The sequence below is a fragment of the Typha angustifolia genome, chromosome 4, assembly GCF_048772165.1.
Source record: "Typha angustifolia cultivar Huaian chromosome 4, ASM4877216v1, whole genome shotgun sequence".
NCBI lineage: Eukaryota > Viridiplantae > Streptophyta > Magnoliopsida > Poales > Typhaceae > Typha > Typha angustifolia.
The window spans coordinates 2551470-2576974 of record NC_133242.1 but is presented as its reverse complement, the minus strand read 5'-3'; the positions used below and the strand labels follow the sequence as shown (position 1 = coordinate 2576974).

Below are 25505 nucleotides of genomic sequence, written 5' to 3'. Positions count from 1 at the left end.
AACTATATTTTTATTATAAATTTGAATTTACTCGTTAGAAATAAAATTTAAATATGATTAAAAAGTTAAAGTGACATAAATAAAGCCATAAATGAACAAAATAATTTTATACCTAACCACAGTAGGTAAAATATAAATTTCGATAACTAGTATTATTCATATCTTAGACAGGTAAGAAACTTTGACTGTAAGTATCTGCCAATAGGGATAACTTTAATACTACTTTAACTCTAATAGATATCACATCAATTAAATACTTGATATAAATGAATAAAAAAAACCCCTCCTTTATGATCAAATCACTGTCCATAATAAATAGCAATTGAAATTATAGGTGCAGGCACACCACTAATGATTAATCTCATTTAAATCCTTGGATTAAGTTATCTACTACAGTCTGTAAAAATAGCTTAGTCATTTGGGTATGTCAAAGATGATTAAATAGTGTTTATCTCATGGAAATACTTTGCATCACCTATGTCTAATCTCTACTTCTATAGATGCATTGAGCATGGAGATATTAAACATAAACATAATCCGTTCAAATTATTATGTCATAAACGAGTTGATAGATTAGATTATAAGTGATTCTAAATATATTAAATAAATTAAGGTAATAATTATGAGACGTATTTTATGTTAAATTGTAAATTAAATAAGGAGATAAGAAATTCGTAGGCACCACCTGGATGTTTGACAGATCGCCTAATGATTAATTAATGTCTCATCTAAGAAGTTAAATAACACGAAACTTAAAAATAATAATATTAACATATCATTAAATACAAATTCTGTCATTAATTTAATAAATGGATAATAAATATTTTTAATCGGAAGAAATGTATAGAATAAAAAGAATAAGAGCATTGGTTATATTTAATGGAAGTACAGTTAGTTATATTTAAATGGTATATAGGTAAAAACGTAATTTTGAGGGATGGACAAATAAATATTGACTTTAGAGGGACACAGACGCAAATAAGAAATTTAGAAGGGTATATATGCAAAAGTACTTAAAAAATATAGCAATTTCTTAATATCGAGAGCCCTCCTTCGAATTCCTTTTGAAGTTTCAAGAACCAGCCGAAAGTCGGTGGCGACTCGATCCCGCACCCGAATCCAAACTCAAAACCCTAACTCCACCTCCCTGGAGAGATCGAGAGCAAGGAGGGGATGGTGATGGACGAGGAGGACGCGGGGCCACCGATCCAGCTCCCGCCGCGACCCTCCAGCGGGGGCGGAACTCACTACCTTGCCAAGTGCGTCCTCAAGGGTAGCGCCGTCCTCCACGCCGTCCACGGCCATTTCCGCTCACCCTCATCCTTCGACGTCGTCTTCGGAAAGGTGCCTCTTTTGTTCTTTGGATTTGGTCCGTCTAGTTCTTGAATGGTAGAATTGTTTATGTATCGTCTGGTATTGGATTCTTCGATTCTTGAGGACTTCATAGTTTGATGTGCTGAGGAAAGTCCAGCTATGGGCTGTAGTTTATTGATGGTAAATTCGTTTTCCTTTTTGTTGGTTACTGTTTCTGTTTCTTTAAAATTGCATGTGTAGGATCTTGCAGCCGAAATCTGATAATTTTGTTTGCAAAAAGGGTGAAGTATTTGCTAATTCTTCTGTATTTGGGTTATATTCTAGCCATTCTTCTCTCTGCTAATTGAGTGCAATAATTATTTATTGTCTTCCAATTTTGTTTTGATCTCTGATCAATCCAATTGCAGCCGTCTTGAGTTCTATAAATTTCAAGACGGGTCCTATAGTTTGTACTTCATGCATAATTGTCCTGAATCAGGTCTGTACCCATCTTTTAAAAAAATGATTCCTTGTCTTCCCATTTTCCTGGCGAATTAGTTTGTGGTTGCCCATCAATTTGCTCTTTTTCTTTAGAATTTAGTCTCTACTATCTAGTCTGTTGTATGTTGATCTTATGATGGTTTTTTGCTTCTGGCTTTCATCAATGCTTTAAAGAAGCATATAATTTTGTATAAACAGTTTGGTAAGTGTTCAATTCTGGTTCTGGGCTGCATTGCGAGGATCTTTTGTATTTTTAATTAAGATAATAAATATTAACTTCAATAATTGAATTGCTATGAAGCTTCTTCATTAGGTGATTAGTCTGTAGAAGAAAATCCTCGCCCTTTGATATGCTCCCTCCAAAGATATTCTTTAAGTACTTTAATGAATAGTAATTGAAGGGCATATAATATTGATTCTCTTTATTCTATTGTTCGTGTGGATAACTTTCGTAATGGTTGCTGTTTCCAGGAGACATCTCTAGAGTTAGTACTTATTGGTGAAGATGGAGTGGTACAATCAATCTGCGAACAAACTTTATTTGGGATTATAAAAGATCTTGCTGTCCTGCGATGGAGTGATAGATTTCATGAGTCCATGCTGCAGGTCCTGTGTTTATCAAAGTCCTGTAGTACATTTTAAGTTTCTTCTTTTTCTTTTTCTCTTGAACAGGTTTGTTGAGAGATTTACAAGATAAACCAAAATTTTCTTTATTTTGTGACTTCCTCTTTACTGTTGACTTCTGTCAGATGTTCTGAAATGTAGTGCATATATGTTACAGGCACAGGGAAAAGATATACTAGTTGTTCTTTCAGATTCCGGGAAGCTTTCTTTTCTTGCCTTTTGTTCTGAGATGCACAGGTGGGCACTCCATTGTCTTTCTTAAGCTCTGTCTTCCATCCGCTAGATATCACTTTATCCCTGAGCATTATGTTCTCTTTGGTCATTTAATATTTTTGGGGCATCATGCTGTCTTCAGTTAATTTGCTCTTTGCAATCACCAATATGCATCATTTGCTTTAGGTTCTTTGCTGTGACACATGTTGAGCTATCAAAACCAGGAAACTATAGACATCTATTGGGAAGAATGCTAGCTGTTGATCCAGAGTAAGTTTTTTTTTTCCTCCCCTCTACTTTCATGGAGAATACTAGTATAATAGATGTGGTTGTCCCCATTTTTTTCTCAAAGAATTCTTTTGAATATTGCCATTGACCTTCTTTGACAAGAAATGTAGGTAACTTGTCACATTATTATGGTGTATTGGTGATTATCTACAGGTTATGCACTGTTAGAATAGAGCCACTGTTCTCTAATAGCTAACTCACTAATTACTCTAAGTTTAAGTCATTAGAGAATTGTGATTTATATTCTAACGTGCATTATATGTTGTTGAGAGGTTCAAATATACCTTGCAGACTTCTTCATTCACTGCATTTGTGTAAACATCTAGATTTCTTAGCTTTAAGAGGTCTGTAAGAAACTTTTATACTTGAATTGCAATGCTCACACTTACCAGAGTTGTGGTTTGTGATATATATATATATATTTCCTGCTTTTTTTTTTAAAAAAAATAAGAAGTCTCTTCGGCTCTTTTGTCAATATCTCATTCTTCTCTATGCTGCTATACTAGACTTACTATAAGTATGCTTAAATTACCATTTTGCAGAGGCTGCTACATTGCTGTTAGTGCACAGGAGGATCGATTTGCCATATTTTCTGTAGCTCTGACTTCTAGCAGCAACATTATTGATGAGGTTGGTAACTTTAGTTCAATTGGTTAATCAATAACTTAGTAACTTTAAACGCTATAGATATGGTCCATCTCATATCTTATAGTACTTATTTCAGAGTTTGAAGATCTTCCCATCTCGTAATTTCAGAAAATCTGTTATCCACCAGAAAACGAAGAAGATAATCTAAGGGATACATCTAAGACCATTGTCCGTGGCACAATTTGGAGCATGTGCTTTATTTCATGTGGCATTAATCATTTCAGCAGAGAAGGGTACAATCCTGTACTGGCTGTTGTAATGCACAGGTTGTTCTTTTTCGCTATAAGCACTTCCAATAGGTTTCTTAATTTTTGACTGACATTGTAAGACTACCTTAAGATTTGGTTTGCTGCTTCAATGTCATCAATATGATAATTTATTGGAGTTATGGCTGGCTTCTGAATTTGTTGAAATATAAACTGCAGGAAAGGTTGTATCGCAAATGACTTGTTATTGTTTGGATGCAACCCTAGGACTCATGCTATTCAAGTTATATCTCGGTACTCAGAGTCTGGACCTTTGGCACTTAATATATCTGCAGTACCTCATTTTTCTGGCTTTGCATTTCTTTTCCGTCTTGGCGATGTGCTTCTGATGGATCTTAGAGACCCAGAGCATATTTGTTCCATTCACAGGATAAGCTTGAATTCACCTAGTGTAGTTGAAGAGCGAAATTCTGTTGAAGATCCATGCAGAGGATCAGATGTAGATGATGAAGGTATGTTTAATGTAGCTGCTTGTGCATTGCTAGAATTAAGAGATTCAGCTGATGAAATGGTGAAAGATGATGATCCGATGAATATTGATAGTGGAGATGACAAAGGGTTGTCGAGTTCTAGGCTTGTTTGCTCATGGAATTGGGAGCCTGCCAAATCAACAAGTTCTAAGATGATCTTTTGTTTGAACACTGGAGAACTTTTTATAATGGAAATTAATTTTGATGTTGAAGGTATCCGAGTTAATTTGTCTGAGTGCCTCTATAGGGGTTTGCCTTGCAGGGCTGTCTTATGGGCTAAAGGTGGCCTAATAGCTGGACTTGTGGAGATGGGAGATGGGATGGTCTTGAAGTTGGTGCATGGTAAGTTAGTATACAAAAATTCCATCCAAAACATAGCACCGATTTTGGATATATCAATTGCTGATTACCATGATGAGAAACAAGATCAAATATTTGCCTGCTGTGGAATGAGTCCTGAGGGATCATTGAGGATAATTCGAAGTGGCATCAGTGTGGAAAAGCTATTAAGGACCGCTTCTATATATGTTGGAGTGGCTGGTATATGGACATTGAGGATGAAAGAGACTGATATTCATCATTCTTTTCTTGTCTTGTCTTTTGTAGAAGAAACTAGAGTACTCTCGGTCGGTTTAAGTTTTAATGATGTCAGTGACGCTGTTGGTTTTCAGCCTGATGTCTGCACTTTGGCTTGTGGTTTGATGGCTGATGGGTTGCTTGTGCAAATCCACAATAGAGGTGTAAGACTTTGTTTGCCCACTACATTTGCTCATCCTGATGGTGCTCCCTTCTCTGTGCCAATCTGCACCTCTTGGTGTCCTGATAAAGTGACTATAATTGTGGGTGCAGTTGGACATGAATTGGTTATTGTTGCTACGTCTAGTCCTTGCATTCTATATATTCTTGGGGTGAGATTGCTCTCAGCTTATCATTATGAGCTTTATGAGATACGACATATGAAACTGCTTGATGAAGTATCCTGCATATCTATACCAAGGGAAGGTGTCAAGTTAGGTCCGTTAGCTTCAAAGCTCAGTGCTAACAATGATCACAGGACTAGTATCCCACATAAAAATAAAGTTGGTAAAATTGTTGTCATTGGTACTCATAAGCCTTCAGTGGAAATTCTTTCATTGGAACATGATGAACCCTACAGTGTTGGGGTCCTTGCAGTTGGGCTAATTTCAATAAATAATGCATTCGGATGTCCTATTAGCGGATGTATCCCTGAAGATGTTAGACTTGTATCAATTGACCGATCTTACATCCTTTCAGGACTGAGAAATGGAATGCTTCTTAGATTTGAGTGGCCTGCGCTTTCTGCAATTTCCCAATCAGAGGAATCTATGCCTGTTTTTCTTGAATTGATTGCTGTGAGACGTATAGGGATTTCTCCTGTAGTTTTGGTACCTCTGCAAGATTCACCTGATGCAGACATTATTGTGCTCAGTGATAGGCCTTGGCTATTGCATTCTGCGAGACACAGCCTTGCATATTCGTCTATCTCATTTCAGCAAGCCACTCATGTGACTCCGGTTAGCTCTGTTGATTGCCCCATGGGTATCTTGTTTGTTGCCGAGAACAGTTTAAATTTGGTAAGATTCCTCTACACTAATTTAAATTCGTATAGTTTTTCAAAATTATTTTTTAGTCTATCTTTTGGGACATGAGAATATTTTGCTATCAGTGTGGTCATACTTCTGACAAACTGCAGAAGCACTAATGTGGATTTTGTTTTGGATATATATGTTGTGAGACTGATGGCTTAGTGGACTTGGGGTCACTATTTCCTATATATTTTAAGTTTTGACATAGTGGTAGAGTTTTCTGTTGTTGACTGAAAGTGCAATAGATCTCAGTGATGAGCAAAGTTAGTTTCCTTGTTGGATAAATGTGTGATGATGGTGAGCATGAAAAATCACAGGTTGGAGTTACCTTGGAATGTTTAAGTATCTGGAGTTACCTTGGAATGTTTTAAGTATCTGTGATAGTTCTCTAAGAAGCAAGGTCTAAGTACATGTACATTATTATTTTGAATTGTTATGAAACATTACCTGCATTGGACATAATGTCAACATGTTTATGCATATTTTGCCTTGGTTCATATGCGACTTTAAAGTGGATATGATTTGTGAATTAATATTACCTCAAGCAGAGGAAGAAAATTTTATATCCTGCGTAGCTCTTTTATTTTCTAAAATTACAAGGTTAGCCTGCAGTCTTTGTTGCAGGACTAGATGGTTTTGTTATTTGTGATTCTTAGTTATCTAGTATCCTTAGTTTGGAACTTTATACTTACGAAGATTCATATATTGAGGCATGCCCCTTTGTTAGTAACCATCATGGAGCATGTGCTGATCTGCATGGATTGGCAAGGGTTAGCAGAACACGGTGCTGAGTATAAGGGAATATCAATATACTCCTTGTATCAATGCTGATATGGGATTTGGATAGTATGTGCCAACATATGTTGATCGGCATGGAAAATCAGTGACCCCTCTACCATTACTATTTTTTTGTATTGCTTGTTGCATTCAATTATCTATCTTATGAAATGTCTTTTCTAGGTTCCTAGTGCAATAACTGAGTGTCTTGTTTATGATGAACTGTTATCAGTATGAGTGAATCTTATATTTGTACCGAGTGACATTTTGTCCTCTTATATAAACCTTCTTGCAGGTTGAAATGGTTCATAACAAGAGATTGAATGTACAGAAGTTTTCTATAGCAGGGACTCCAAGAGAAGTTCTGTATCATAGCAAAAGTAAAACATTATTGGTAAGGAGAACACAGCAATGTGGTGCATCCATTTCCTCAGATATTTGCCGGGTAGATCCTCTAAGTGGATTCGTGCTTTCAAAGTTCAAGTGTGATCCTGGAGAATCAGCAAAATGCATGCAAATCGTAAGAGTAGGAAATGAGCAAGTATTGATTGTTGGAACCAGTCAGTCTGCTGGACAGATAATTATGCCAAGTGGTGAAGCTGAAGGGTTGTATTCTACCTTAATATTTATTCCTAATTGTTCTTTTCCTGTTAAGCTTGAAATGCAATATAGTTTGGTGTATTTATTTGCTCTATGTTAAGCACTCTTTGTACCATCTATATGATATTGGATGATTCCATGATTCCATCTCCCCGGCCAGCTGCATGCTGGCATAAATTATCTTTTGTTCCTTTCCAGGTTAGCTGATGTTTAATTAAAAGCTAGGGAATCCTTTCCAACAATATTGAGCATGATTCTGCTTTCAAGCTTTTTAGAACTTTCATAGATATAATATTGAGCATGCTATACTTCCTTTTGCAGTCTATCATGATAAGCAGCTAATATTAACTATGCTTTCTTCACATTAGTTGAAATTGGTAGCAATCGATTTGAAATTTTTGCTTTGCTACTTGGAAGCAACTCCTTTTGTTTTCTAATTTATATTTTGAGTATACTACTATACTCCACATTTGTTGGTAGTCATGTTTTTCTTTTTCCTGTCCAAATATGTTCTTTCTTTTCTTTAGTCAGTGTAAAAATTAAGATGTACCGTTATGTGTAGTACATCATATAACTTTTCTCTTCTGAATGAAGCAGTGGCAAGGGGCGCATAATAGTTTTGAGCTTGGAAACTGCACAAATTTCTTCAGAGAGCAGTTCAGTCTACTGTTCTAATTTGAGTTCTGCTTCCCAAATTGGTTCTCCCTTCCGGGAAATTGTCGGGTATGCAACTGAGCAGTTATCAAACAGTAGTCTTTGCAGCAGTCCAGATGATATCTTCTGTGACAGGATTCAGCTTGAAGAAATGGGGGCAGGACATTTAAGACCACTTTTTCAAACTACATTATCAGGTGCTGTGGTTTCTGTATGCCCATACCTTGATCGCTATATCTTAGCATCTGCTGGAAATATGGTAAGTAGTTGGTTTTTTTTCCTTTTGTGAATTTCATTGCAAACTCTCTTCTGCTGGAAAAGAATGAATTTAAGTGGAATTTGAGCAATAACAACACCTCAAGAACACACAACCCAACACTCAAAAGAATAAAATGAAACCTCTTCTTTCATCCTAGTTGGTGAAACTAATGCATTTCTTTCCTTACCAGCTCAATGTGTTTGGCTTTGTAAATGAAAATCCTCATCGGTTGAGAAAGTTTGCAATGACCAGGACACGATTTACTATAACGTGCTTGAGAACTCATTTTACAAGAATAGCTGTTGGTGATTGTCGTGATGGTATCCTTTTCTATTCCTATAATGAGGTATAACATCTCTTATTATTCAGGTACCTTTTGCCATGTTGTGTTATATGATGATCAGAGTTCATTTCTAGAGTTGTTTTGGTCAACATTTTGAAGTAAATTCTATTTCCAGGAACTTAGGAAGCTGGAGCAAATGTATTCTGATCCGGCTCGGAGATTGGTTGCTGATTGTGCACTTATGGATTGCCAGACTGCTGTAGTATCAGACCGTTTTGGGATTATATCTGTTTTGTCATGCCCAGACAATTTTGAAGGTGTTCATTTATTCCACCTTATTTTTTCCTGTCCACTGTGTAGTTGAAGAAGCAATTATTATTTGTGATTATAAAAAAACCCTGCTTCCTTGCTTGTGGTCATCAAATGTATGAGCACAGATATGTTTGCAAGCTCTAACTTTGATGCCATAAATAGACTGTAGAACGGTAGGTCTGCAATCTTTTGAATTATAGAAGGTCCAAGCAGACAACAAGAATGCAGTTGAAATAGCAGTTTGTATGAAGTAAAATTATTGAACATGGGGAGGGGATAGAGCCATAGAGAGTCCAATGGTTGGAAGTAATAAAGAGCAGCTCTTTAGGATATAAATGTGGGGAATGAGAGTTGATGTCAAAATTAAGATTATTGAGGTTGGGTGAAGAATTAAAATTAGTTTTGAAGGATCTTGGTAATGGGGAATAAAAATCTCCTGCAGCACTGGACAATATTTTTATAAATGATAAGCAAATGAAGATGCATGAAATTTATGTGTGTAAATTAGTTAACTTTGGCGGTTAAGGTCATGGGTCTTAGTTTTAATATTTAGTTATTTTTAACAAGGTGAGAACTTTTGGCGGAAGACAGAAGCAACTTTCATGTAATTGGCACAGACACGGTTATTATCATCCCTCTTGTTTTGGAGTGAAGCTATATTGTACAGGAGGGCTGAGATTACTAGGCTATCTTTTGGTCTGTAACTGAGGAGAAATAGAGCTACAAAACTATAAAATTAGCTTATCTTGGGTCAAATTACTATCAGAATCATATGAAAAGGACTCAACTTCCGACATAATAATCTAAATTGGACTTTGAATGATAGATGGTAGAACAACCCACATCTGACTGTTTTAGCCAAAGTCAGCCATTGAAACTACCTAAAGGGCAGGTCTACCAATTTTAGTGTGAGGTTAAGACAAGTTATGGCCAAAATTGACCTGCCTCAGCTGAAATGCAAAACCATGCTTTTCAATGTACCTAAGGGCCACCTCAGTGCACGAGGCATCATCCTTCTGGATGTTTTCTGATATACGTATGGTTAATGGTTGTCATTACATATTGATGTAGTAATTTATGTTGGGTTTCTGAGAGCATAAATGTTTCATCTTTGCTTCATTTGTGGTATAGTTATATTTCTTGATGTTGTTTGAATTCTACTTATACATGCGTAGCTTGCAAACTGTAATAATGTAATGTTGACTGTCTACTAACTAGATTTGGTATATTATTCCTTGCAATCAACGGAATACTTTAAGATTCAAAGAGGAATTTAAAAAGATGCCCAATGGTTTGTGAGTGAGTGAAGGTTTTGCGAGGAATATAATTATGCAGTGCAATCATACTTAGTTGCCTATTCTTCCATTTGCTCACTAGTTACTTCCTAACTGCCCTTTTCTTCATTTATTCATTTTGTTGAATATTTCTCAAGAGTTCTATCTTGGTGCTTTTCTTTGGTTCATCTTTCAGCTAATGAAAGCCCAGAAAAGAACCTGAAGATAAATTGTTCATTCTACATGGGAGAAGTTGCTATGAGCATCCAGAAGGTAATATCACTATTTGCATTGTAACAATTACAAGGAATTATGAAAGGTGGAATAGTTTATGCAAGTACAAGAATATAAAATCACATGGATAGGCTGTTTCCAGCAAATAGTAACTTCTCTATAACTAATCTCTATGTATGAGAAAATAAGTTTCCGAAACTGTCCCATCTGGACACCTGATATGGATGCTAGTCAAGTTAGGAGACTTTTCTATCAAGCTTCCTTTTTTACAAATGAATACAATGTATATCTGCAATTATATTTTATTTGAAGTAGTATTACGTAATGTTGGTATTTAGAGCTGAATGATTCCATGCGTATTTACATTTCACTACTGATGTTAATGCTAAAATAGACTAGGTGGTACGTTTATCATGGTCTATTGCCATGCCAAGAAGAGTATGATATTGTTTTTTTGTTATTTCTGATACTTATTATTGATTTAATAGTGATGAACTTAATCATGAGTCATCAAAATAAGAGCTTTCCAGTGGTTAAGTATATATAAATGTTATCCTACCATTATGTTTGCTTTTCTGTCTAGACTTAAAAGTTAAAACAAAAAAATTGAATTGGTTCTTTTGCAATTATCAGTTGCAAGTAGGACAACAAGGGAGTCCCATGTCCCTATTTTTTATGTGGCTATATTAAGCTCTTTTTCATTCCAACTCTGTTTATGGCGACATCCTTCATTGATCTACAGGTCACTGTTTTATTTCCCGTATGGTCTTATAGATTTTCCTATCACTATATTGCTGAATATTGCAGACAAGCAGAGTGCCTTAGGACTCAATACTAATGTTTACATCTTAGGACTTATCACTTCTCATGTTAATTCTCATCTTCTGTCAGCAATTTGAAGGAAACCTAGACTGTTAAGTAGGCAAATACTACTCTTTTGAGCTTTCAAAAGTTAATATGCACTTTTTTGTACCATTAGATGATAGCTTCGCTAATGATGACATCCAAATAAATTCATAGCTTTAATCACTGTACTTTCAATGTTTATAGGCTTCATTTTCATACAAACTTCCAGTTGATGATCTAATGAACAGCTGTAATGGTGTGGAGAGAATATTAGATTCGGCCTACAACAGTGTTGTTGCAAGCACTTTGCTGGGGAGTGTGATGATTCTGATCCCCATTACAAGGTGGTACTCTCTTCTTCTTTTGGTTGGTTTTAAGGTGACTACGCTCTTACATAAAACTGAGAAATGAGTACGGTAGTTTTTTCTGGTCTTGCTATGACTAGATCTCATTGGATTAAAATCATATATTCTTATTCACATGAAGCTATTTTTCCATTACTTTTCAGTAGCAAATTAATGGAGTTTAACTAGCAAGCATTAAAGTTTCTCTATAAAATTACTAATCAGCTCCTAAAGACATCTGATAATCACCTTCTAGAAGTCCACTTCCAAGTCAAAAGCAAAATCAGACAAGGAATTATGGATTCCTGTGCCAACAATAGGTCAACACATGTCATGGGGAGTGCCGATGGCACTCCCCACAAGGCTTATAAAGTCTTCCAATGAGTGAGAAACATGTCTTGCCGTCGTGTTGAGACACCAGAGAAGATGAAGCCCCATTGAAGCCTTCCGTAACTGTGTGGAGATGTTGGAGGAGTGACCTTTGCTAGGGTTTGAATCCCGTGTTATCATGGAGAAGATGGTTGGTACTTAGGATCATCATAGCTTTGCAGTGTGTTCAGGGATATAACTTTTAAGATGCATCTGGGATGGTATTTCTAAGTTGCTCTTGTTAGAGCCTAAAGCCATGAAGATTTGTTGTTTTTGTTCATAATATAATGATGTATGCATATGCATGCATTCAGAAAAATAAGTTTGACATCAGTCACAGCCTAAATTTCTTATCCAGATGAAAAGAAAAATAATGCACTAGGTTAATAGAAGCTGGAAACCTTATTCAGTGATCCAAATTTACCTATATTTACATGAAAATCAACTTTATCTGCATACCGAAGTTTACTCTGCAAGGGGAAGTAGCTACCAAGACAAACATATGACAGATCATAGTTGTCATTAGTATCAGAGTTATGCAAATACGGTCCTTGCTAAAGAGCTGCAATTGTGAATTAATAACCACAAATCAGTATCTTCCTTTCTTGCGTCCAAAACTGAGGATGACTAGTGATAATCTTCTGGGATATAAGATGGTTCTTGATTTCTTTCTTGTCTGAGGCATTAATATACCTAATATTTAATTAATGTTCTCCTAGTTGTGGTAACTTTACTGTACTTACATATTAGATATTTGATCCTGGATAGCCAGATATTCTGGAGCTTTTTATGGCAACTCCCCTGGATGAAATGCCTTATCAGACTACTATCTTTGATATGAAATGTTCCTACATCAATTCTTGATTGTCTTATGTGATTGCAGTGAAGAACATCAATTACTAGAGGCTGTTCAAGCTAGACTTGCAATTCATCCATTGACATCTCCGGTCCTGGGAAATGATCACAAGGAATTCCGTGGACGTGGAGTACCTGCACGGGTAAAATTTTCTCTAGATCTCTTTTATGTTTTGGTGTCGTTCTTTTATATTATATTTGAATTTTCCCTGCTGGAATTCTATATCAATTTATAGCAGATTAGTCCAGTTCTTGCTTATCTATCTATGCCGATTAACTTGTAGTACCTGTAGCTGTTAATTGCTTGTTTTAGGCACATTTCTTTCCCTATATATTTCATCTATTTTTCACTTCCATTCAGACACATGATTAGAACATCTGGTTTCTGTAGAGATTATGGGCAAAGAAAGGAAAAGAAAGTCTTTTGCAACAATATGATTTGGAAGGTTTCTCTTTTGTTGAAAAAGACTTGATCTTTTGATGATAAAGACAGAAAAGTCTTCAGAGTGTGTATAATCCGAAATTCATTTTCCTTTCCCTGCAGGAAATAGTAAAAGAAACATAAGATAATCAAAATTTGTGTCTCTGTTTTGCATGTTTACCATTGATACAGCCTATGCTTTGCATTGTCTTGTTTGGTCATCTTGAAAAGTAAGAGTTATGCATAAGAAAGATCTGTTGTAAGATGCAGGCAGGAGTACCCACCATACTGGATGGAGACATGCTTGTTCAGTTCTTGGAACTGACTAGCATACAACAAGAAGCTGTCCTTGCATTATCTGGCATTCCAAGTAACAAAATCCCGGCTTTAGGTGTACAACACACTCCTATCTCAGTCAATCATGTCGTCCGGGTTCTTGAACGAGTTCACTATGCTCTTAACTAAGGAATTGTGTCCAAGTCCAGTGACCCTTTGTGCTGCAAAAGATTGGCTCTCCTTTTGATATTCGGAGGGCTCTGGTTGTTGAGAAAGATAAGCACTAGTTGAATTCTTTGGTAGCGGTCAAGCAGCTTTCACGTACTAGGTGCAAACTTCTTTCGAGAAGCAATGTGGAGCCAGCAGGAGCATGCTTTGTAATTGAGGCATGAACAAGTAATCCAGAAGGAGCCAAGTTCTTGCATGTTAAGGCAAGAACACATTCGCAGCACCATCACTGCCATTTCTACTGGATGGATGCCATTGTAAGATTATCAAAATAATTCTTTTTGGTTTTGTTTTCTTTGATTGCCCTTTCGCTTTTCTCTTCACCTGGAAAGCTTGTTTCATTGTCCATAATATTCTTTTTCTAAACATTTGAAGGTGTATCAGCACATTTGAATATATCTTATGGAAAGAATTAGTTCTTTGTACTGTACAAAAAGCTAACGGAGCGAATCAATAAGAATTATATGCTAGCCCACAAACCTAGAGCCATATGCTTATGGATATTTGTTTGTTTTTGGTCGACTGATATGTAATTTCCATGTCAGATATGGGAGCATCTGGAAAAATGGACTTTTCCTCGGTGGGGGTGAAAGTATGTCACAGAAAATCCCATTTTTTTCTTCCTTCAAAACACCCTACATTCTGGTGATGTTGTGATCAAAATTCACGTCTTTGAGTGACATTCGATTATAGGCAGATTATACACGTAAACTCTAGCAATTTGATGATTTTGTGATCCTATGCCTCTTATTCCTAGGAGGTTTTGACTTCCTCCACTAGCAGGTTTTTTCGTTTTCTTAATTATTCTTATTTGGATGGCTGGCTGGTCTATATTTCTTGGAGTCGTGGTTTTATCTCTCTCTCTCTCTCTCTCTCTCTATATATATATATATATATACAAATATATTTTAACTAGGTTGATTGGGTTCTTGTAATTAGAAAAACGAACAAATTTGTATTAACTTATATCATCTCTCTTTTCTTTTTCGTTTTTGCCCTTTCATTGCCCAGAATACTATTAAAAGAATCTAAACATCTTCAGCAACAAGGTATTTTAATAAGTTTGATTAATAGTGATTAGGTCGGGCTTTTAGGGGGGTATTTTTGTTGTTTTGCTCATAATTGAATAAATTATAGCTTAAGAATAAGTGTTAGAATAAATTATAGCTTAAGAATAAGTGTTGGATGAGCTGAAAAAGTGTAGTTAGTTAAAGTAATAATATAGTGTTATATGAAAATTATAAGTAAAATAAAAGAGTTGAATTATAAATATCTCAAAGACAGGAGTTTATCACAAAGCACTAAACTAAAGGTCCAATATAGAGAGTAGGCCCTTATTCATCATTTTGGAAGAGAGCGATATTATTCAACCAAAATTTGCTAACTTGAGCTTAATTGGGACCCTTAGCAAATTAAGAGATTGTTTGATACGAACTAAATTAGATCGGATCGCATGAGAATAGTAGGCTTTATGGATCGAGGGTTATTTATTTTTATGCTTATTTCTTATGTAAACCCTTAAGGTAAGTCTAGTTAAGTCATAAACGCTTCAAAAAGTAAATCTAATTAAGTTATATAAACCTCTAAGATAAGTCCAATTAAATTATGTAAGTTACTAAGATAAGTTTAATTAAGTCATGTAAGCCATTAAGACAAGTTCAATTAAGTCATGTATGCCTCTAAGACAAATCCTAATTCGAGTCGTATAAACATTTATGGCTAGTCTGAGTAAAACTTATTGTACCTAATCTCTATATATAGAGAGGTTGAGCTTTTTTATTTATTCATCCAAGCATTGAGAAATTATTTTAATCTTGAGTTTATCTTAAGAGTGAAAGTAAGATAATCTAAAAGTGAAAGTAAGTTAACCTCTATAGCCGTTTATTTTTCCAATAGTAGATCTAACTTAGAACTTTAATTTTACCTCTAAATCCTAACTACCATCACCTCCACTAGTAGATTTTACGACCGTCCGCCACCACCTTTGGTTGTCCATTATCTTCCAACTACCGCTGTAATGTCTGATAATTACCAATGTGTCCAATTATGACCTTTCTCCATTATTTTAAAAAATACTTTTTTATCCCGACATTCGATTTACGTGAAACTAAAACAATTAGACTTTTGAGGTTATCACCATATAAATTTTTATAATTTTTTTTACGTCCAGATAGGGCTGTCAAAATAAATGAACTTCTCATGTTTGACTCAATTGTGGCTCGGCTCGAGCTTGGCTTGTAATGAGCTGAGTCGAGCTTAAATAACAAATAGGATTCGAAATTTGATTTCGAGCCAAGCCTGAGCCAAAGCTGGATCACTCAAGCTTAGCTCAATAAGCTCAAAATTATATATATATATATATATATATATATATATATATATATATATCTTAATATACTCCTTTACTCCTCTCTCCCATAAATCACTAATATCTATTTCCCAAACACCACCAACTCCTTAAATAACCAATCGTTCAATAATAATTAAAAAAAACCTAATTTTCTTCTTCTCTTGGTGGTGAGCGATCGTCTCTCTTTCGTTGGCCTTCTCCATTGACAAGCGCTGTCATTGCCTCCTCTTCCATTGGCAAGTCGCCACCGTCTCCTCTTTTAGCCTCTTATTCCTCTATCGGTCTCCTTTTCCTCCGGCAAGCCATTGTCCCCACTGTCTCTATCGACACCTCATCCTCCTCCTCTAACTAAGCTCGGGCTTGACTTAGGCTCGACTCAGGCTCAGTCTAGCTCGACTTGAGTTGAGTCGAGCTGAGCCTAAACATCAAATTATGGCATGAAACTAATTTTGAGCTGAGTCTGAGTTAAAGTTGGCTTGCTCAGAATTGACTTGTTTATACCCCTACTTCCATATCGATGTTTGTAATATTGTTTACGATAATTTTTAAGAGGTTGTAGTTAAAATCTTCTTATAACCCCAAAAAATCTCTGAGAAATTTCATATCAAATAAAATTGCTAATGGAGACAATAATTATAAACATGTATAAATTATCCTACGCCGTAATTACGTGGATTAGAAGTCATATAATATTATAAATAATTTTTTACTCACATGATTAGCTAGATTGTTCGGTGTGCAGACTTAAAATAGTAGAAAATCCTACTTTCTCGGCCCCAACTGCCAGTCTTTGTGTCTCACTCGCGGTCGTTGCTTCTTACTACCTACCACAACCTCTAACCCTTAACTACCTCCGACCTCTCACAACTCACAAGCTACAGAGGTTGGTGTGTGTGTGTGTGCGAGAGAGAGAGAGAGAGAAGACGATGGCGGGGAAGGCGAAGGGAAGCGTGTGGGAGATCTCGGTGGACGACGTGGCTGCGGCGGGGTTGCCGGCCGACGAAGCAGCAGCCTTCCACACGGCGCTCCATCGGGTGGCCGCGGCCGCGGATAGCTCCAGCGAGAGGGCGGAGGCGGCGGTTTGGGAAGCGGTGGCGGCGGCGCGGGTGCTGAGGCCGGAGCATCCCCACGCCCTCCACCAGCTCGTCTACTACTCCGTCTACGCTCGATGGGATCTCGCCTCGCGAGGCCCACCGCCCTACTGGTTCCCCTCCCCGTACGATTTGCTTTGATCTGATTTAATTTTAATTAGATACGATCCCTCCAATGGGTCCAATCCCTCTTCCTTTCTGCCATTTCTCGAGTAGTTTACTAGTTTACTCTTCTTTTTCCAATTCAAACCTTACGTTTAAGATTAAAAGAAAAAGGTGAGTTTTGCTTTAAAAACCCAAAATAGTTTTCAGATTGCACTTTCTTCCCATTTTACGTTTCATTGCAAATTCTTCTTATTCCAAGATTCTCCTCGTCTTACCTTTTGTAATTTTCTGATAACTCTAATTTTTATTTAATGGAATTAGTGAAATGATATGACATGTTCTTAATATTAAATGAGAGAGTGTGAGGAAATAGTTATGATCATTTTAAAAATTTTTCCTCCCCGTTCTCGTCCTCCCCATCTTCATTTTGAGAACTTTTTTTTGCAGTGCAATTTTTGAAGTTTTCGTTCATCTCCCTACAACGTATTATTTTTTGGCTCAATTCTACGAGGCATTCATAATTCAGCCCTATAAATATAAATGTTAGGTTTTGGGGTTTTGGTGGGAGCACTTTGCATGAGAGAAAATGCAAGAGATTTTGCAAGAGGAGAGGGCTCTATAAGAGAACACTTCTCTATTATATTTGAGAGAAATTGGAAAGGGAAAATCCTTTGTATTTGCATTGGATTAGTGGATTGAAGATTTGCACCGCCTAAAGACGTAGGCATATTGTCAAACCACGTAAATCTTTGCCTCTCCCTCTCTATCTCTTCTCTGTGGTTTGGAGTTTTTATCTGTGATTAACTTGGCATTTGAAGATCTTTACATCTAACATCTTGATTGTGGATTTCTCATTTGATATTGATATTAGCTTTGCTGCTGTTTGGTTTATTCTTATCTTTTGCTATCCTATTAGATTTGTTTGTGGGTGTTTAAAATCACTTCTGCTATCTTTCACCCATTTGGCATCCACCATAACTCTATGATAGAGTCAAAATCTTTTCAATATAAAATTAGCTTGACATTATTTTACATGCATTGGAAACTTATTTAATTCTAAAGCTTTATCTCTAATGAGTATCTTTAAATTCGACCATTTTGGTGACTTAAAATTGATTTGAATATTATAATTTACAAAAGACTCTTTTGCTCATATCTTTTGCATAGAACTCTGATTGATCATATTTTATATGCGTGGAAAAACTTTATTTAGTCCTCTACAAATTATTCCTTGACGAGTTTCTTTAAATTCGATCACTTTTAAAACTTAAATTCATTTAAACATTATAACTTAAAAAAATAAAAAAATCTACCTTACGTAAGGTTAAGTTGTCCTTCCTTTTACCAATTTATTTTTAAAATTATAATATTTAAATTAATTTTAAGACATCAAAATGATCGAAATTGAAAATACTCATTAGAGATTAAGTTGTAGAGGATTGGATAAGTATTTTCCAACGCATATCAAATATTATTAATCAGAGTTTATATGCAAAAGATATGAGCAAAATAGTGAATAAAACTATTTTACTCATATCTTTTTCGTATGAGCTCCGATCTACGTTATTTATAAATGTTGGAAAGCTTATTCACTCTTCTACAATTTCATTCTTAATGAGTATTTTAAAATTCGATCATTTTGATAATTTAAAATTACTTTAAATATGATAATGTTTAAATAAATTTTAAGTTTTAGAGATGATTGAATTTAAAGATACCCATTAGAAATGAAGTTGTAAAGAACTGAAGAACCTTTCCAACTCCTACAAAATATCATCGATCATGGTTCATATGAAAAAGATATGACAAAAAGAGTGAATGAAAATAATTTTATTATTCAAATTAGCAAGTTTAAAATTTAAAACTCTGAACAGGTCGAATTTTAAAATACTTATTAAAAAGGAAGTTGTAGAGAATTGAATAAACTTTCTAACGCGTATAAAATAACATTGATCGGAGTTCATATGAAAAACATATGAGTAAAATAATGAAGTAAAAGTTATCACAGTAAGGAGCTGAATAAAGACTTCACTGCAATTTTTGTAGTGCCTTTTCTCAAAAAAAAATTGATTTTTTGAAAAATGATAAGAAGGAAAACGAGGATGAGGACGAAGAACTTAAAAAATGGTCACACCTATTTTTTTATACACAGTCTCACCTAATAAGGAAGAGTTCTCTTAAAATATTATGTGTTTACATATGAATAAAGAATTTGTCTTATCATTTCTCTATTTTTTATTAAACAAAGAAAAGAGTTATTGGAAACATTTAAAAGGTAAAACGATGACAAATTAGTCAAAAACAATGAAATAGAGAGAATTTGGGAAGAAAGTGCAACTTGAAACATATCTTAGATTTTTAAAGAAAAAGTCTAAAAAATGTGTACTTTTTTGAGGTTAAATTAAATTACAATGGTATTTTAGTAATTTGGATAGTAGTTGGTACAGATAATGGTTAAGTTATGCTGAGCTTTAAAACATTTCTTGGGAAGTTCAGGGCTACATGCTAGCCCTCCTTGCTTGAATAGTGGAGTTGAAAGGAAATATATTTTCCATGGAGGTTATATATCCGCAATTGGAAATTTGGACCTCTGTCGTGTAATATATGTGTTCATGTTTTTAAGCTATCATTAATTCATAGTTAAGATTACAGTTGCGGCCGTATACAAGCTACAACTTGATTTCATCGGCTAGAGATTTTCTATTTAAAAAAAATCTAACTGGCTATATCTAGATCTTCTATCCTAACTCAATAAATATATGTAAATAGATGGGCAAAAAAATTCCTAAATTTCCATAGGTGATTTAGTATCCTGAAGTTGCTTTTGGCTCTAGATATAGTGTACTATTAAATAAAAACATATGTTAGTAGCAAGACAACATCTACATTAATGGAATGATTGCAGGACACTTTGTAAACAAACGAATCTCGGGAAGTTGATGGAAATTTATGGACCGAAGCTTTTAGGATCACTGTATCAGGACCCAATTACAAGCTTTAGTCTATTCCAGAGGTTCTCGGCGCAGCATCCAGAGGTGACTCTCTATACACAAGTGGCCTCAACTTATTATTCTTTTTCTATTTACTGCCTGTTGTGATGATTTTTGGCAACTTCCCCAGATGTATTGGCCAATTGTTGTGAAAGAGATCTCTGTCCAGTTTCAGCAAGCTCCAAATTCTATTCTTGATACTTCAGACAAACAAAAGGATGGTGGAACATGGTTCGAGGGTGCAATGTTAAATATTGCTGAATGCTGTCTGTTACCAGCGCAGTTTCAAAATAAAACAGATGACAGTGTCGCTATTGTATGGAGGGATGAGGGTTTTGATAATTCGCCAATAAATTATGTGTCGCTAAGGGAGTTACGTAATCAGGTGATGTATGTATCATTCCATTTTTTATCTCACTATTTGATACCAAACCAGAAATAGCATTATTATTAGTTCAGGACATAAAGCATGATATTTCACATGTGTTGTCTGTTGTCCTATTTTATGTTCCTTGTAGTGGATTGTAGAGGATCATTCACTGTGTATGATTTCCAGGCTAGTTGCAAATGCACTTGATACAATGTTTACAAAGGGAGATGCAATTGCCATAGATATGCCAATGACATGCACTGCAGTTATCATATACTTGGCAATCATCCTTGCTGGATATGTTGTTGTATCGATAGCTGACAGCTTTGCAGCAAAAGAAATTGGTTCTCGCTTGAAGGTTTCTAAAGCAAAAGGGATATTTACTCAGGTGAAGTTTCAACTATTATTTTTTAAACAAAGATTTCACAAAATTCTTGTTCACTATAAACATCTTTGTGTTACTTCCAAAAGAAGTCAAAAGAATCTTTTGTATAATGTAACAAGTATAATGTTATTCACAAGCATATCTGCTTCATTCATCTTAGCTTTTATAACATAATTATTAGAATCCAAGATCCATATTAGATTTTATAATCGTTTTAGCTTTTGTAACATAATTATTGGTAATTGTGTAATAATAGTTATAGTATTGTTATTATTCATAGTTCCTTTTATAATATAAGTTCTAACATTTCAGGATTACATTATCAGAGGAGGGAGAAAGTTTCCTCTTTACAGGTAATGTTACTCCACTTTGTTGAACTAATCTATGCATATCTACTATCATTGCATACTAATATCAATTTCAAACTTAATGAAGTAAAAAATATATCATCTTACATTATTTCACTCTTTCTAGAGAAGAAAAAGAAATAAACAAATCTAAGTGGGAATTGACAAATCAAATTAAGCTGTTAACCATAAGGTTTTAGAAGTCATTACTATTGAAATAAATATTAACAACAGGTTTTTTTTTTCTTTTTCTGTGAAGACCTAGTAAAATTTTATTGAAATAAGATATTTTCTGGACACCCATTTTCTTCTTGTTCCACTTTGCTTTGTCTGATGAATGACATTATTTATCTTCCTGAACATGGCAAGTCAGTCTAACAATTTCTTTATTCAGTCGTGTGGTAGCAGGAACTTCATGTAAAGCCATTGTGATTCCTGCTCTGGGAAAGGATGTGAGAGTTCAACTAAGAAATGATGATTTGTCCTGGAAAGATTTTCTCTCGCGCACTGCTGGCCTTAAAAGGTAGCCTCAACTTCTGTTGCACTTTGTCACTTCAAGTTTCTGTAACATTGAACTGGCCTATCAAATGCTTTCTTTAGTGTTGGATTTTTCTAACCTGCTATTGTGAGCACAATATGTTTTCCCCAAAATATCAAGATATTTCTTTCCTGGGATGTACTAAACTACTAATTGCTTGTTAATTTAAGTTGGGATCATTGTGCTATTCTAACAACAATATTAGGAAAAATGATATATTGATTTAATCTTGGATATCCTGGAAAAAAGATCTCACAGAGACAGACTGGCATTCACCTGCTTTAGCATGACCCATATGACATTCTAAAGCATTATTTAAAGCTGATCTTCTTCATTATTTTTCTTTGTAATCTTCATTTAATTTATTATTTTGACATGAATTCCAATAGGGTATAGATTCTTATTTGTCATCTTACAAGAGCCTTCTAGTCAATTTAGCTGAATATCCCTTCCAATCAATGTGTTACAATGACCCTCACTTCTGCCAACTCGGAACCCACCGTGAACCTATACTTCTCTGTGCACCCGGAAGGAAATTTAAAGAGAACACAACGATGATTTGTGATAGGTTAATCTTATGCATCATATTTTGTCTCTGATTATTTTATTATATCTCCATGACATCTTACAATGCTTGTAATTGTTTCATCGTACTAAAAGCTTCTCATTAGCAGGCCATACAGTTATGCTTCAGTTTATCAACCTGTAGAGCATGTGACTAACATATTGTTTTCTTCCGGAACAACGGGTGCCTTTTCTTATACTTGCATTTTCTTTTATCTGCACTACTTTGTCTATTTCGGTCCATTTATTGTTTATTTATTTGCTCCTTCACAGGAGATCCAAAAGCTATTCCATGGACACAACTTTCTCCAATAAGATCTGCAGCCGATTCATGGGCACATACTGATAGTAAACCAGGAGATATCTTTTGCTGGCCAACCAATTTGGGCTGGGTTGTGGGACCCACTATGGTGTACAGTTGTCTTCTAAATGGTGCTACTTTAGCACTATATCATGGATCTCCTCTCGGACGGGGCTTTGGAAAATTTATCCAGGTGATGGCAGTAAAAGATTTCCAATTACTTCAATGATTTATTGTCCTTTAGCTTGACAAGCAAGGATGATTCCCTGGAACTTCGATTAGGATGCTGGTGTGACAATGCTGGGAACAGTACCAAGCCTAGTGAAAACTTGGAAAAGCAGCAATTGCATGGAAGGACTCGACTGGACAAGGATCAGGTGGCTTATGAAACGTATCCTAATACGATGCTTCATCTCAATCTGATAGAAGGAAATTTTGCTGAACTATCCTTTCAGGTTATTTGGTTCGACAGGAGAGGCTTCTGATGTTGATGATGATCTATGGCTTTCTTCACGAGCCTTCTACAAACCCATCATTGAATGCTGTGGTGGTACGGAACTTGCATCCTCCTACATTATGGGAAGCTTGCTGCAGCCACAAGCTTTCGGAGCATTTAGCACTCCAACCATGTCAACTGACTTAGTCATATTTGATGAACGTGGAACTCCTTTTGTAAGTAGTTGCTTCTTAGTTTTACTTAGTTGAACAAATATTGCATCAAACAAATGAAAGCTTGTGTCTTCCATTATAAGCCCAATGATCAACCTTGTGTTGGAGAGATGGGTCTGTTTCCTATATACCTGGGGGCAACTGATCGACTACTCAACGCTGATCACAAAAAGGTCTACTTTGATGGGATGCCAACTTACAGAGGAATCGTAAGGAATTTCCATTCTTCTACTTGTTCACTACTTGAAACAATTTGGAGCTATGTAGATGATCTAATATTTATTCTGTGGCTACAAAATTGCCACTGAAGATAGTCTAGACTGAGAGGTTCTCATTATTATGTCTGTCTTGCCACCAGAAACTCAGAAGGCATGGGGATATAATCCAAAGAACTGTCGGTGGTTATTACATAGTACATGGTAGGGCAGATGATACCATGAATCTGGGGGGCATCAAGGTGATAACACCACCTTTATCTTTTACTCTCCATGTTTTCCAAAGGAATCACAACTCTGAAAACGGTAAGTTGATCTAATTTTCTGTCCTAGCAGACAAGTTCGGTGGAGATTGAACGCGTATGCAATAATGCCGATGAGAATGTGCTAGAGACAGCTGCTGTTAGCATTAAATCTAGTACTGGAGGACCTGAGCAGCTGGTTGTCTTGGCAGCACTGAAGAACAGATCGGTGGAGTTCGACACTAATATGCTGAGAATAAAATTCCAAAAAGTCATCCAGAACAACCTGAATCCTCTCTTCAAGGTATCACCTCTACTTGGAATACTAGATTCAGAACCTATAGCTCACCACTGCTGCCGCCTTGTGCTCAACTTTATTATTGAAATAATTCTAGATTTCTTGCTGGTTTCTGCTTGAGACAATTACTAGTTTGATTCCTAATCTTGTTTACTTATTAGGTGAGCTTTGTCAAAGTAGTTCCAGAGTTCCCTAGGACTGCCTCAAACAAATTGATGAGAAGAGTTCTTAGAGAACAGCTAAAGAAGGAGCTCTCAACGAGCAGCAAATTGTGATAGTATTATTATCTTCGGATGAGTAGCTCAAGGACATATAATTACTTCACAGACACCGGAATAAACTGGGGACCATCCTATATTTTGGGGAATAAAGGTGCTTCAAATAAAACCTACTCTGCCGGAGTGGTCATTGGTTCGTGCATGCTTGTATTTAGAGAGTCATCTGATTGTACAAGAGATGCAGTGTGAGAACGAAATACTTAATTATTGAATAGCTTTAATAAACTTTTTTTCGTTGAGAAAGGGTAAGTTATATGGGATATATGTATATTATACTTTGGTGTGATGTTCTTAAAGATGCTAAATTAACATATAATTTTAAGTAACCATATTTTAATGATGCATCTCTTTACGTAGAGTCTCAATGCATAAATCTAAGCATATTAATATGCTGCATTTTGACAGTCATTCAATTAAACTAAACACAATTTTCTCATCTTTAATGAGAAGGGAAGGAAGCTCTACTTTTTTGAAAGGAAGCAATAGCACTTCTTTTTTTTACTATAATTTGATGACAAATTCAAAAGCTATTTGCTAATGGTGTTTATTTAAAATTGTAGCTATGTTCACATATGCAGTATCTACAAAAGTACAAAACAAATACATCCAACCAAACCAAACAGCCCTTTATGTTTAACTAGAATGCAATGCATTCCTATCAGTACATCTTCCTCAAATAACAACCAGCAACTCGAACTTGAACACTAAAATTCATTATTTCAGCAAGCTTACATGAAAAAGGCTTAACTACCACTTGGAAGAAGTGGAGCTGTTGGTTGCGGTATGCATATATATATATATATATATATATATATATATATATATATATATATATATATCTGATGTCTGATGCTGAGCAAAGTAATCATTCTTAACGGCAATAGTTGGACAAGTAACAGTATACCACTGGCCAATATTCTAACCATCATCACTTCCACTGGGGACCCTACTTTACAATCGTTCGCCACCACCCTGGCCGTCCGTTATCTTTCAACTATTGCTGCAATATCGGATAATTAGCAATGTGTCTAATTATGATCTTTCTTCACTATTTTATTTATAACTTTGTATCCCGATATCCGATTTATGTGTAACTAAAGCCATTAGAATTTAGAGGCTA

At 35.5% G+C, this 25505-nt stretch overlaps 2 protein-coding genes across 8 annotated transcripts; both read left to right on the top strand.

Annotated features, from left to right (window-relative positions):
- The first annotated feature begins 1058 nt into the window (after positions 1-1058).
- LOC140758611 (uncharacterized) lies at positions 1059-14118 on the top strand. Of its 6 annotated transcripts, none has more exons than XM_073094839.1 (16): positions 1059-1344; positions 2266-2400; positions 2576-2655; positions 2818-2901; positions 3462-3549; positions 3676-3833; positions 3993-5898; positions 6983-7293; positions 7885-8010; positions 8077-8200; positions 8391-8546; positions 8659-8800; positions 10266-10342; positions 11354-11493; positions 12746-12860; positions 13409-14118. In XM_073094839.1, exons 1-16 carry the CDS (start codon positions 1174-1176, stop codon positions 13601-13603), a joined length of 4008 nt encoding a protein of 1335 aa, XP_072950940.1. In that variant the 5' UTR covers positions 1059-1173; the 3' UTR covers positions 13604-14118. The 6 variants fall into 6 exon arrangements, with proteins under 6 accessions (XP_072950940.1, XP_072950939.1, XP_072950938.1 ...); XM_073094838.1 differs by having other exon boundaries at positions 7882-8010; XM_073094837.1 differs by having other exon boundaries at positions 7885-8200.
- A 2742-nt stretch (positions 14119-16860) lies between these two features.
- Positions 16861-24691, top strand: LOC140759293 (probable CoA ligase CCL12). Of its 2 annotated transcripts, none has more exons than XM_073095808.1 (14): positions 16861-17208; positions 20094-20223; positions 20309-20563; positions 20697-20936; positions 21246-21286; positions 21675-21803; positions 22493-22566; positions 22656-22876; positions 22966-23060; positions 23139-23355; positions 23436-23561; positions 23711-23809; positions 23904-24113; positions 24269-24691. In XM_073095808.1, exons 1-14 carry the CDS (start codon positions 16919-16921, stop codon positions 24380-24382), a joined length of 2241 nt encoding a protein of 746 aa, XP_072951909.1. In that variant the 5' UTR covers positions 16861-16918; the 3' UTR covers positions 24383-24691. The 2 variants fall into 2 exon arrangements, with proteins under 2 accessions (XP_072951909.1, XP_072951910.1); XM_073095809.1 differs by having other exon boundaries at positions 16862-17208; positions 20309-20568; positions 20735-20936; positions 24269-24689.
- The last annotated feature ends 814 nt before the right edge of the window (positions 24692-25505 follow it).

Coding starts and splice junctions, on each gene's coding strand:
- LOC140758611 (XM_073094836.1), top strand. CDS start 1,174: ATGGTGATGGACGAGGAGGACGCGGGGCCACCGATCCAGCTCCCGCCG. Junction 2,656..2,817: donor TTTTGTTCTGAGATGCACAG/GTGGGCACTCCA, acceptor CATTTGCTTTAG/GTTCTTTGCTGTGACACATG. Junction 10,343..11,353: donor TTGCTATGAGCATCCAGAAG/GTAATATCACTA, acceptor CAATGTTTATAG/GCTTCATTTTCATACAAACT.
- LOC140759293 (XM_073095808.1), top strand. CDS start 16,919: ATGGCGGGGAAGGCGAAGGGAAGCGTGTGGGAGATCTCGGTGGACGAC. Junction 20,564..20,696: donor TAAGGGAGTTACGTAATCAG/GTGATGTATGTA, acceptor TGTTCCTTGTAG/TGGATTGTAGAGGATCATTC. Junction 21,804..22,492: donor CGCACTGCTGGCCTTAAAAG/GTAGCCTCAACT, acceptor TCTCATTAGCAG/GCCATACAGTTATGCTTCAG.